The sequence below is a fragment of the Oncorhynchus keta genome, chromosome 34 (assembly GCF_023373465.1).
Source record: "Oncorhynchus keta strain PuntledgeMale-10-30-2019 chromosome 34, Oket_V2, whole genome shotgun sequence".
Lineage (NCBI taxonomy): Eukaryota > Metazoa > Chordata > Actinopteri > Salmoniformes > Salmonidae > Oncorhynchus > Oncorhynchus keta.
Genome location: NC_068454.1, coordinates 4292518 through 4306562, shown reverse-complemented (window position 1 = coordinate 4306562; position 14045 = coordinate 4292518). Strand labels below are relative to the sequence as shown.

At 45.1% G+C, this 14045-nt stretch overlaps 1 protein-coding gene across 5 annotated transcripts in view; it reads left to right on the top strand.

The window, feature by feature from the left end:
- The first annotated feature begins 1528 nt into the window (after window positions 1-1528).
- The window catches only part of LOC118377258 (ankyrin repeat domain-containing protein 50-like), a 22476-nt gene continuing 9959 nt past the window's right edge, over window positions 1529-14045 (top strand). Inside the window, exons 1-2 of one of the 5 annotated variants that reach the window (XM_035764107.2) lie at window positions 1529-1850; window positions 8058-8794. In XM_035764107.2, coding sequence (XP_035620000.1) covers window positions 8373-8794 — 422 coding nt within the window. In that variant the 5' untranslated portion in view covers window positions 1529-1850; window positions 8058-8372. Of the gene's footprint in view, window positions 1890-7636; window positions 7885-8051; window positions 8795-14045 lie in introns of those variants that run through there. The other 4 variants (XM_035764105.2, XM_035764106.2, XM_035764103.2 and 1 more) reach the window with 4 other exon arrangements.

Sequence of the window (14045 nt, the reverse complement as noted above, 5' to 3'; positions counted from 1 at the left end):
TGGGGAGGGGCTTCATAGCAAAGGGGAGGGGCTTCATAGCAAAGGGGGTGTGTACATATGCACGCACCACTTTTTAAAAATTCTTTAGAATTGTCTTTTTCTTTTCATTTCACTTCACAAATTTGGACTATTTTGAGTATGTCCATCACATGAAATAAAAAATAAAACATCTATTTAAATTACAGGTTGTAATGCAACAAAATAGGAAAAACGTCAAGGGTAATGAATACTTTTGCAAGGCGCTGTAAATGCACAACATTACCAAAAGTATGTGGACACCGGCTCTTCGAACATCTCATTCCAAGATCATGGAGTTGGATATATGGAGTTGGTCCTCTGCTATACCAGCCTCCACTCTTCTGAGACTCAGAGCCCACTTCGTGGCTGAGCTGTGGTTGCTCCTAGACGTTTCCATTTCACACTAACAGCACTTACTGTTGACCGGTGACAGCTCCTAGCAGGGCAGAAATTTGACGAACTGACTTGAAAGTCACTGAGCTCTTCAGTAAGGCCCTTCGACTGCCAATGTTTGTCTATGGAAAGGGGGGTGTCCACATGTAACAGTATAATTTTAAACCGTCCCCTCGCCCATACCCGGGCGCGAACCAGGGACCTTCTGCACACAACGACAACAGTCACCCTCGAAGCATCGTTACCCATCGCTCCACAAAAGCCGCGGCCCTTGCAGAGCAAGGGGAACCACTACTTCAAGGTCTCAGAGCAAGTGACGTAACCGATTGAAACGCTATTTAGCGCACACCGCTAACTAAGCTAGCCGTTTCACATCCGTTACACACATACTTTTGTATTTATAGTGCATATTAGCATATAGTGACCGACTCACCCTATGAGGAAGCCTAGGCTACTTACTGGTGCTGGTTGATGCGCTTGTCCCAATGTTGAGAATTTTTGAGGGTCTATGAATCCTCTATGGAGTAGTATTAACATAGCACCCCATATTATCGGCTTTTTCAACAGCGTCTAATAAGAAATATATGACCTTTTTTTGTGATTATTGGTGTCGTACAAATGTTAGCTAGCGGGGGTTAGCAATTAGCATGTTTGACATTTTGTAGAGGAAATACTACTACTCTAACCGATAGAGAGTGTCCGATGTTGGGGTAAAATTAGCTAGAAAGATAGTTCATAATTTTGCCAAAAATATATATTTTTTATAATTTTGGTAAAATTATTCCAATTTATCTGCACCCCTACTTCCAGCGGCAATGGAAACAACATGTCCTGTATGTATATATATATATATATATATATATATATATATATATATGTGTGTATTTTTATGAAACAGCAGGGACCAGGTCTCGAACCCTCGACCTTCTAAGCCCGAGATCCGGCGCGCTATCAACTGTGCCGCAAAAGAATGCTCGTCGATTTCCGCAGTTATAAAGCCAGGGTCGTTACACTACTCCTTCATTTCAAAGAGCGCGTCCTCCTGCAAGCTTGCGACTCTACGTCTTACAGTATATATAGTCTGACCATTTGTAGCAGCAACACACGTTTCTATTTGGGGGGCGGCACTGTGTGAGGTGTACGTACTGACGACACGTGATAGCCTCCTGAGCTCTGTGAATGGAAATATCGACAGAATATAGTATACTTTTTTTTAAAAGTGCAGATGTAAATCAACCATGCACGGATAACTAATTCTGATGATCAAATCTTATCAGGATTAAATTATTGTACATGTGGTGTAACATTAGAATAAAACTCCACGGAATGACTCGGAATCATTGAATTGCAATCAACGACGGAGCAGCACGGACTATCGATAGGCTATGTACTGCCTGTAGCCTGTTCGACTCCTCTCGTACGACAGCCTACTGAGATCGGTCTGTGAAAGTGTTTCGTTGTCTTTGTCATTTCATGAGGTTAGGCATACCAGAATAATGAATGAATTATGTGTGTGAGTTGACAGGTGTGTAGAGAATCGGTATGGTAGTTTAACAACAGCGATGTCGGTCTGGCAGTTGATGCGGCACGCACCTGTAGACTGCTGCCAAATGTATTTTACAACTAACAGTCTGTCTGTGCTGCTGCCTTGCACGAGCGGTGAGAGCAGTCAAATTGGGTGATTGATTACCTTTGAGAGTCGGGAACGTGCCCAAGGTCGTCACTAGTTCCCACAGACACAAAGTTATTAACCCCGCTCAATTGTACAATTTCCCTTCTTAAAATCGGATTTTTAAACCTAAACATAACCACACTGCTAACCTTATGCCTAACATTAAATTAAGACCAAAAAACACATTTTTTCCCCGCTCTTTTTTCCCCCAGAAATGTTTATGATTCAGCCAATTTAGACTGTGGCTGTAGTAACTAGTGAAAACCCGTGCCCTGGGCGCAACGGTACGGATGGTTCCATTTGATACTGCCAGAATACTAGTCTATTGTTGGAAAGCGGCGTTAACACAATCATACATGGTAGTAACATATTTACAAGCCAAACAAATTGACATATGCAGCCTAACGGTCATAAAAGAAAGGTATTTTAACGTTTAAATTATTTCTTAATTTCCTAGCATATTGTTATTAAGTGTAACACACAGGAGTTTGGTGGCACCTTTGGTCTCGTGGTAATGGCTGTAGCGGGAATTCGTGTAATGTTATGAAATACATCAAAACACACGGTGGCCGTGTGTTTGATTCCATTTACTCCGTTCAAGCCGTTATGAGCCGTCCTCCCTTCAGCAGCCTCCACTGGTGTATCAAAAAATGTATGTGTTTGTTTCCAGAAAGGTCATGCACAAGGGCACGTGTCCCCTCAGATTGCTCCTGTTTTATTATTTTATGGAAGAAAAAAAAAGTTCTGTAATAGCGCACTGCTAAGCCACTTAAGCCATTTAAGAACTGTATGAAGTTGGCTTTAGCTAGCCCAGATAGGTTCACAATTTGCCAACCTCATAACTAGCTACCAAGAAGCCATTTCAGGCTAACAAACAAGTTAGAACAGCTAGCTTGTTTAACTATCTTAGCTGGCATGCCTACTGTCTGACCCTGCTGGCCATCTATGAACATTTGAACATCTTGTCCATGTTCTGTTATCTCTACCTGACACAGCCAGAAGAGGACTGGCCACCCCTCATAGCCTGGTTCCTCTCTAGGTTTCTTCCTAGGTTCTGGCCTTTCTAGGGAGTTTTTCCTAGCCACCGTGCTTCTACACCTGCATTGCTTGCTGTTTGGGGGTTTAGGCTGGATTTCTGTACAGCACTTTGAGATACCAGCTGATGTACGAAGGGCTATATAAATACATTTGATACTGGCAAGGTTGGTAGACTTTAGAAAAGCAAGCGATAACTAAATATACTAAGACTGACATTCCTTTCAATCTTTTATCCAGACTTTAGCCTGAGATTCAGAGAAGCATATTTCGTTTCTTAAAAAAAGAACCACCCAGCTTGAGGTATGCTGAGATAATAAAAAGAAATGTGCATTTAATTTAATTTAATTTAATTGTGATTATGGCTCTAGATTGGAGGAAAAAGCTGTTTCAGATGTTTGAAAAATGCAACATTCTTCCAAATTTAAGGATCGGGGGGAAACCCTCTGGAAAACCCCCAGGCATTGTGCACCCTCAGATTTTGGGGGGGTTGAAAACACATCTGGATCTAAGGGTTTATCATTCATAGGCCAAGCTAGTAAATACTCAAAGCAGAAACCGAGTGCTCCCTTTTTCCCCATGATAGTCACCCGTTGAAGTGTCCTGGGGTAAGGAATGTTTTTTTTTTTTGGGGGGGGTTGCTTACAGTATCCATCAGTTACCTTGGTTGAACAGGGGAGGGTGTGTCATTGACAAGCAGGAGAGAAACAGTCACTAGGAATAGCGGGGTTGTGTAAAGGCCCAGCGAAACGACAGGAATGTCTCCATGGCAGTGGAATGGCTGTAAAGGCCCAGCGAAACGACAGGAATGTCTCCATGGCAGTGGAATGGCTGTAGAGGCCAAGCGAAACGACAGGAATGTCTCCATGGCAGTGGAATGGCTGTAAAGGCCCAGCGAAACGACAGGAATGTCTCCATGGCAGTGGAATGGCTGTAAAGGCCAAGCGAAACGACAGGAATGTCTCCATGGCAGTGGAATGGCTGTAAAGGCCCAGCGAAAGGACAGGAATGTCTCCATGGCAGTGGAATGGCTGTAGAGGCCAAGCGAAACGACAGGAATGTCTCCATGGCACAGTGGAATGGCTGTAAAGGCCCAGCGAAACAGGAATGTCTCAGGAAATGGCTCTCCATGGCAGTGGAATGGCTGTAGAGGCCAAGCGAAACGACAGGAATGTCTCCATGGCAGTGGAATGGCTGTTGAGGCCAAGCGAAACGACAGGAATGTCTCCATGGCAGTGGAATGGCTGTTGAGGCCAAGCGAAACGACAGGAATGTCTCCATGGCAGTGGAATGGCTGTCTGAGGGAATGGCTGTAGAGGCCAAGCGAAACGACAGGAATGTCTCCATGGCAGTGGAATGGCTGTAAAGGCCAGGCGAAACAGGGCTCCATGGCAGTGGAATGGCTCCATGGACAGGAATGTCTCCATGGCAATGGCTGTAGAGGCCAAGCGAAACGACAGGAATGTCTCCATGGCAGGGGGGGTCAATATCAAAAGTAAGTCAGTATCTGGTGTGGCCACCAGCTGCATTAAGTTCTGCATTGCATCTCCTCCTTATGGACTGCACCGGATTTGCCTGTTATTTCTTCCACCAAGGCACCTGCAGTTCCCAGACATTTCTGGGAGGAATGGCCCTAGCCCTCACCCTGCAATACAACAGGTCCCAGACGTGATCAATGTGATAGAGATCCGGGCTCTTTGCTGGCCATGGCAGAACACTGACATTCCTGTCTTGCAGGAAATCACACACAGAACGAGCAGTATGGCTGGTGGCATTGTCATGCTGGAGGGTCATGTCAGGATGTGCCTGCAGGAAGGGTACCACATGAGGGAGGAGGATGTCTTCCCTGTAACGCACAACGTTGAGATTGCCTGCAATGACAACAAGCTCAGTCCGATAACGCTGTGACACACCACCACACCATGATGGACCCTCCACCTCCAAATCGATCCCGCTCCAGAGTACAGGCCTCGGTGTAACGCTCATTCCTTCGATGATAAACGCGAATTCGACCATCACCGTGACTCGTCAGTGAAGAGCACTTTTTGCCAGTCCTGTCTGGTCCATTGACGGTGGGTTTGTGCCCATAGGTAACGTTGTTGCCGGTGTTGCCGGTGATGTGTTTTGAGGACCTCAGTCCAGCCTCTCTCAGCCTATTGTTGAGTCTGAGCACTGATGGAGGGATTGTGCATTCCTGCTGTAACTCAGGCAGTTGTTGTTGCCATCCTGTACCGATCCTGTGCAGGTGTTACACGTGGTCTGCCACTGAGAGGATGATCAGCTGTCTGTCCTGTCCCTGTAGCGTTGTCTTAGGCGTCTCACAGTATGAACATTGCAACAGCTGCAGTCCTCAAGCCTCATTGCAGCATGCCCAAGGCACGTTCACACAGATGAGCAGGGACCCTGGGCATCTTTCTTTTGGTGTTTTTCAGAGTCAGTAGAAAGGCCTTTTTAGTGTCCTAAGTTTTCATAACTGTGACCTTAATTGCCCACCGTCTGTAAGCTGTTAGTGTCTTAACGACCGTTCTACAGGTGCATGTTCATGAACTGTTTATAGTTCATTGAACAAGGATGGGAAACAGTGTTTAAACCCTTTCCAATGAAGATCTGTGAAGTGAATTTGTAAAAATCAAAATATCTTTGAAAGACAGGATCCTGAAAAGGGGACATTTTATTTTTTTGCTGAGTTGATATTACCAATGGAACGACCATCTATTGCAGGATTAATCCATGTAAGTGTTTACATAGCTGACCATAAATGGATGTTGTATTTTACTTAATGACTTTGTTATGTAGGCTTCTTCGAACCCATTGCTTTCTACTACAGCTAATAATACAATTAGATCTTAAATTAAAAGCCAAAGTCTTATCAGATTTGCAGTCATTCCAATTAATTTAATACCACTTGAGCTTCCATTTATAGCATTTGTAAATATATATTAGCCAAGTTGTTTTACTTAAAAAAACGAAGCACTTATTATCCTACTCTGTTTATGATTTTGTTGTCATGGAGAACTGATTGGGCTCATTGCTTCGAGTTGAAAAATAAATGCTTTGAACATCTGTTACTCCCCAGCCCTGGTCATAGACTAGTTACTTCTTCACCGAGGGCTTTGAATAGACTAGTTACTTCTTCACAGAGGGCTTTGAATAGACTAGTTACTTCTTCACAGAGGGCTTTGAATAGACTAGTTACTTCTTCACAGAGGGCTTTGAATAGACTAGTTACTTCTTCACAGAGGGCTTTGAATAGACTAGTTACTTCTTCACAGAGGGCTTTGAATAGACTAGTTACTTCTTCACAGAGGGCTTTGAATAGACTAGTTACTTCTTCACAGAGGGCTTTGAATAGACTAGTTACTTCTTCACAGAGGGCTTTGAATAGACTAGTTACTTCTTCACAGAGGGCTTTGAATAGACTAGTTACTTCTTCACAGAGGGCTTTGAATAGACTAGTTACTTCTTCACAGAGGGCTTTGAATAGACTAGTTACTTCTTCACAGAGGGCTTTGAATAGACTAGTTACTTCTTCACAGAGGGCTTTGAATAGACTAGTTACTTCTTCACAGAGGGCTTTGAATAGACTAGTTACTTCTTCACAGAGGGCTTTGAATAGACTAGTTACTTCTTCACAGAGGGCTTTGAATAACCTATATTCTCTGGATGTCACAGAAAAACACCAAATCTATGTATTTTAACATTACCTCAGTTCATATAGTGATACAACAATACGTGTGTAGCCTATCTGAAACACCCTCTGAGCTTTGCACGTTTTCTCAATTTATTTTAAGCACAGTCAGCATCAGTGCCCCCATTTTTGTTCTCTTTTTTTTGTGTTTTTTTTTTGTTGCTATAAAGTCAACAAAGTGGCTTTGTCAGCAACTGAAGAGGGTTGTAATTTACTCTCCAGTTGCGTTACATCCTGGTTCCTGCAGTAACGGGTTCTGTTTTTATCACATCTGTTTAATAATAACCATGTGAGGAGTATTTAGACAGGAGTGCTGGAGCTCGTCCCTCCCTCCTTAGCTCCCAGAGCCAGACCCAGGAGGGGTGTGAGCCTCAGTTAAAGCATGCTGCTGTGGATGAACTTTGACCCCAAAAAACAAGCCGTCCAACTCCTCCTATCTTGGATCCTTATTCTCTCTTCTCTTCTTTCCTCACTCACTCACTCTCAGTTTAAATGCCTCTGCTTCAATACATGCCCTGACATGCTGAGAAACGGGAGGGGAGGAGTGGGAAAAAAGAGGACAAGAAAAACCAGAGAGCAGCTGAGAGGGTGAAGAGAGAGAGAGAGGAGAGGGTGGAGAGAGAGAGAGAGAGGAGAGGGTGGAGAGAGAGAGAGAGAGGAGAGGAGAGGAGAGAGGTGGAGAGAGAGAGAGAGAGAGAGAGAGGGTGGAGAGAGAGAGAGAGAGAGAGGAGAGGGAGGGGAGAGGGTGGAGAGAGAGAGAGAGAGAGAGAGAGAGAGGAGAGGGTGGAGAGAGAGAGAGAGAGAGAGAGGAGAGGGTGGAGAGAGAGAGAGAGAGAGAGAGAGGAGAGGGTGGAGAGAGAGAGAGAGCGAGAGAGAGAGAGGAGAGGGTGGAGAGAGAGAGAGAGCGAGAGAAGGGGCGTGTGAAAGAGGAGGGAAATCCATATGAGCCAACTGTACAGAGAGACTCCAAAAGAGAAAATCGAGGAAGCAGGACTGTCAGCAACAGAGATTTAGAGAGCATGTTAATGTTAGGAGGGTTTTGAGGAGATAACCACAGAAAGAAATCTCCTTGTTTTAAGTGAGCCCTTGTGGTAATCTCTCACTCTGTCTCTCTTGTTTTTTCTCTCTCTCTTTCTCTCTCTCTCTGACGGAGGACAGGTGTGGTGTGTGTGTGAGAGAGCGTGTCGGTACTGGATACATTCTATTCATGGTCCATTTCCTTGTTTTTTTTTTTTCTAACCTGAGGACCAGGTTGAGACAGCAGAGAGACACACTGATTGGCTGGAGGAACCTGTGGAGAGATGACGCACCAGAGTGTCCAGAGGACTGATCCAAGTTGACTACAGACAACTGGGGAGGATTAAGAGACTCTGAGATGGTATCTGGAGGAGTCCCCAGATCATAACGTCTGACGTTAGAACCTTCCGGACACCTTGTCACTGCCAGAGCTACCAAAGGTGTTGTGTAGTCCGTTCAAATCGAAAGAGAAACTGTAAGAGGCGCCGGGGATTATGGGACGTTGGACCCGCGGTGGAGTGACTCCTGGTTAGTTCCCAGGGGGGCCCAATGAGTAGTAGCAGCCATAACACCAGCCTGCTACGGGGCCGCCGCTTCTACTGTCGGGAATGGGCCCTGGAAAAGCTCCAGCGCTGTCTGGAAGCCAAGCCTGCTCCCGGCCGGCCCCCGGGGATCCTGGTAACTGGGGGTCCCGGGGCAGGAAAGACAGCTCTATGCACGGAGGCAATATGGCCCAACTCGGACGCAGGGATGCGGGTCGGACTGGCGCCCCATTGCCTTGCATTTCACTTCTGCCAGCGGGAGGACGGGAGGAGCGTGGCGGTGTGGAGGTTTGTCCTGGGACTGGTGGATCAGCTGAGGGTCAGCCCCCTCCTCCCCCTGGGGTACAGGGACACACTGGACAGCCCGTTGGTGGCTCCCACCCTGAAGCCCCTACACTGCCAGAGGGACCCAGATGACACCTTTAAAAGGTCTGCACTCTATATTACTCCCTAAGCGTTATATACCCTGTCTATTACTCTGTAGCGTTGCTAACCAACTGATCTAGACAGCTTTGTGAATTGCTCTGTTTTGATGTGAACTCGGCACATTCTGTCCGCAACAAAAAATGGATGTGACATTTCTATAGAGAGATTTGAGGTTTGTCAAAAAGTCCAAACATTGAGTCAGTCAGATTGATAGGGATACTATATGTCTGTACAAATAAACCCCATTGTTTTATTTGCCATTATAGTCACATGTTCACAGTAGCGTGTGAATAGTCATAGTAGCAATAATGCATTTGGAAGGGAAGTGACATCATCACCAAGCAGACCGAGTTATCCAGGATGACTGTCCTTGACTACTTCTTACAGGTAACAGTTGAGTTTCCATGAACATTCAGATTCCGTGCTAAAAGCCTGTCACTGCTCGGGTTGTTCAGTCAAACAAAGAAGACCAACAGAGCCATAGTGAAAAGCGAAGCGATTGTCCCACCTCCTTGGTTTGTATAAGAATGTATTCCCCCCCCCTCATAATACAAGTCATTCAAGTGCTCTCACAATCGACCTCCCAGTGTGAAAGAACGTCACAATGCTATTTATGACACGTCCTTTTAGAAACCAGGACAAAGACGTGAAAAATGCGTTCCCTTCGAAGTCGCAAGGGACTGGAGTCGTTGGTGCCGCTTGGCGAGGTCGTCGTTTCTCACGAGGACCCTCTCTGTCTGTCTGACGTTGACCGTTGGTTGTGGAGGAACGCTCTCCCTCCTTGTTTGCTGTGTTGCTGGTGTGAACTATCAGGGCTACATTCCACATTTGCCCTCAGACTGACCCATAGCCCGGAGAGATCTCTGTGTGTTTGGCGCCCGAGTGAGAGAGAAAAGGGGGTATGTGGTTGAGCCACTGTCATGTGAACACTAACCAGCGGTCGACAAACAGGGGAAACATGAGCTTGGAGTGGCAACAGACGCATATACAGACAATCCTTAGATTTGAACAGATGCCAGCTGGACCCATTAGAGTCCTATATAACCGCTTAGCGGGACTTAAAAACGGTGACCCCGGACATGCCGAATTTGCGACATTCTGGAAAGGACCCCGAAAATAATTTTTAACCATTTTCACAAAAAAGTGATTATTTATTTATTTTTTTTTATTTTTTTTCGGGACTTAAAAACTGTCAACATCAACAGTGCCTAGTCGACCCAACTACCAACCACCTTTTCCACTGCCTTATGCATAAATACATTCCCTCGTTAAATTAGTCCTTAACTGTCCGTTAAACTACGCCATTCTCTCTAGTCTTATCTAATTGCTGTTCCACAAGGCCCGCTGATAAACGGCTGGTCTGTTTTAAACCAGTTTTACGAACTTTGGGACGATTAGGGTTCGCAGGGCCTGTTGTCAGCCTCTTCTCCACACCGTGTCCAATTACGGCAGGGCTGAGAGGGTCAAAGGTTAGCCTGTGGCCAGGACCACGAGGACAGGATGGAGCAGGAAGCCCTCAGTCAGTTAAAGGGCCATTAACGTGGTTCTGGGCATGCACAGCATTGTGCTCAAGACACGCATGCACACACACACACACGCGCACACGGGCACGCGCACGCACACACGCGCACACACACACACAAACACACACCTTCCCTGTTGTCATATTAGTAAGACACAAACTTTTGACCAAGACGTTTTGGAACGGAGCATTCACTTTGAAATTCCTTCTCTTAAAAGGCACTAAGTGCTTTTACATAAACTGAGTCTATTGTTCAGTAATGGGGGGGGGGAAGGACTGCAACTTTTAATATTGTGTTCACAAGGCTGTATTGTATCAGTACAGGTGTGGGCCCGAGAGACTGAAAAACAGCTTCTATCTCAAGGACATCAGACAGCTAAACAGCTATTTATTTTACAAGGCAAGTCTGTTAAGAACAAATTCTTATTTACAATGACGTCCTACCGGGAAACAGTGGGTTAACTGCGTTGTTCAGAGGCAGAACGACAGATTTTTACCTTATCAGCTCAGGGATTCGATCTAGCAACCTTTCGGTTACTGGCCCAACGCTCTAACCACTAGGCTACCTGCCGCCCATCATGAACTCAGAGGCTGCTGCCTACATTGACTCACTAGTCACTTTAAACAATTCCACTTTAATAATGTTTACTTATCTTACGTTACTCATCTCATATGTATATACTGCATCTTATACCATCTATTGCATCTTTCCTATGACACTCGGTCATCGCTCATCCATATATTTATATACAGTTGAAGTCGGAAGTTTACATACACCTTAGCCAAGTACATTTAAACTCAGTTTTTCACAAATCCTTACATTTAATCCCAGTAAAAATTCCCTGTTTTAGGTCATTTAGGATCACCACTTTATTTTAAGAATGTTAAATGTCAGAATAATAGTAGATAATTATTTAATTCAGCTCTTATTTCTTTCATCACATTCCCAGTGGGTCAGAAGTTTACATACACTCAATTAGTATTTGGTAGCATTGCCTTTATATTGTTTAACTTGGGTCAAACGTTTTGGGTAGCCTTCCACAAGTTTCTGAAACAGGTCAAACTGAGTCAGGTTTGTAGGCCTCCTTGCTTACACTTACACATGTTTTTTCAGTTCTGCCCACAAATTTTCTATGGGATTGAGGTCAGGGCTTTGTGATGGCCACTCCAATACCTTGACTTTGTTGTCCTTAAGCCTTTTTGCCACAACTTTGGAAGTATGCTTGGGGTCATTGTCCATTTGGAAGACCCATTTGTGACCAAGCTTTAACTTCCTGACTGATGTCTTGAGATGTTGCTTCAATATATCCACATAATTTCCCCCCCTCATGATGCCATCTATTTTGTGAAGTGCACCAGTCCCTCCTGCAGCAAAACACCCCCACAACATGATGCTGCCACCCCCGTGCTTCACGGTTGGGATGCTGTTCTTCGGCTTGAAAGTCTTCCCCTTTCTCCTCCAAACATAACGATGGTCATTATGGCCAAACCGTTACATTTTTGTTTCATCAGACCAAAGGACATTTCTCCAAAAAGTACAATGTTTGTCCCCATGTGCAGTTGCAAAACGTAGTCTGGCTTTTTAATGCCGGTTTTGGAGCAGTGGCTTCTTCCTTGCTGAGCAGCCTTTCAGGTTATGTCGATATAGGACTCGATTTACTGTGGATACTTTTGTACCTGTTTCTTCCAGCATCTTCACAAGGTCCTTGTTCTGGGATTGATTTGCACTTTTCTCACCAAAGTACGTTAATCTCTAGGAGACAGAACGCGTCTCCTTCCTGAGCGGTATGACGGCTGCGTGGTCCCTTGGTGTTTATACTTGCATACTGTTGTTTGTACAGATGAACGTGGTACCTTCAGGCATTTGGAAATTGCTCCCAATGATGAACCAGACTTGTGGAGGTCTACCATTTTTTTCCTGAGGTCTTGGCTGATTTCTTTTGATTTTCCCATGATGTCAAGCAAAGAGGCACTGAGTTTGAAGGTAGGCCTTGAAATACATCCGCAGGTTCACCTCCAATTGACTCAAATGATGTCAATTAGCGTATCTTAGAAGCATCTAAAGCCATGACATCATTTTTTGGAATGTTCCAACTTGTTTAAAGGCACAGTCAATTTAGTGTATGTACATTTCTGACCCACTGGAATTATAAGTGAAATAATCTGTCTGTAAACTCTTTTTCGGAAGAATTACATTTCATGCACAAAGTAGATGCCCTAACCAACTTGCCAAAACTATAGTTTGTTAACAAGAAATTTATGGAGTGGTTGAAAAACGAGTTTTAATGACTCCAAATGTAACATAACCTGACTTCACCTGTATACATTTTCTTATTCCATCCCTTTTAGATTTGTTTGCATCATTTAACCTTTATTTAACCTTTATTTAACTAGGCAAGTCAGGTAAGAACAAATTATTATTTTCAATGACGGCCTAGGAACAGTGGGTTAACTGCCTGTTCAGGGGCAGAACGACAGATTTGTACCTTGTCAGCTCAGGGGTTTGAACTTGCTACCTTCCAGTTACTAGTCCAACGCTCTAACCACTAGGCTACCCTGACGCCTCTACACTCTAACCACTAGGCTACCCTGCCGCCTCTACACTCTAACCACTAGGCTACCCTGCCGCCTCTACACTCTAACCACTAGGCTACCCTGCCTCCTCTACACTCTAACCACTAGGCTACCCTGCCGCCTCTACACTCTAACCACTAGGCTACCCTGCCGCCTCTACACTCTAACCACTAGGCTACCCTGCCGCCTCTACACTCTAACCACTAGGCTACCCTGCCGCCTCTACACTCTAACCACTAGGCTACCCTGCCGCCTCTACACTCTAACCACTAGGCTACCCTGCCGCCTCTACACTCTAACCACTAGGCTACCCTGCCGCCTCTACACTCTAACCACTAGGCTACCCTGCCGCCTCTACACTCTAACCACTAGGCTACCCTGCCGCCCCAAATGACTGTAACCACTGAATGGCTACCCTGATTAACCGCCTACATTACACTCTTTGTTGGGGAACCACTAGGCTATTACTGCCGCTAGAAGCATTTTGCTACACTAACCACTAGGCTACCCTGCCGCCTCTTAGACTCTAACCACTAGGCTACCCTGCCGCTTCTACACTCTAACCACTAGGCTACCCTGCCGCCCCAAATGACTGTACAGAGTGAATGTGCCTTTAGTTTCTGATTAACCACTTACATTAAAGCGAGTTTTTGTTGGGGAATTGTTAGATTACTTGTTAGATATTACTGTTGGAACTAGAAGCATTTTGCTACACTCGTATTAACATCTGCTAACCGTGTGTATGTGACCAATACAATTAGATTCAAAAGGCAGTATTGTATGTTTACGTTAGCTAACACCTTCCGTTTGGATCCTTCTAGAAGTGTAGGAGTGTGGAATCCATTGTTGAATGACCAAGGCTGTTCAACAAAGACTTCATAGTGTTACATAACCTTTTACAAGTGTCATATTTAATACTTCATTCCGTTTATATCCCTGCTGAAGCAGACATTAGCAGGGTGACAGACACTAGCAGGGTGACAGACACTGGCAGGGTGACAGACACTAGCAGGGTGACAGACACTAGCAGGGTGACAGACACTAGCAGGGTGACAGACACTGGCAGGGTGACAGACACTGGCAGGGTGACAGACACTAGCAGGGTGACAGACACTAGCAGGGTGACAGACACTAGAAGGGTGACAGACACTAGCAGGG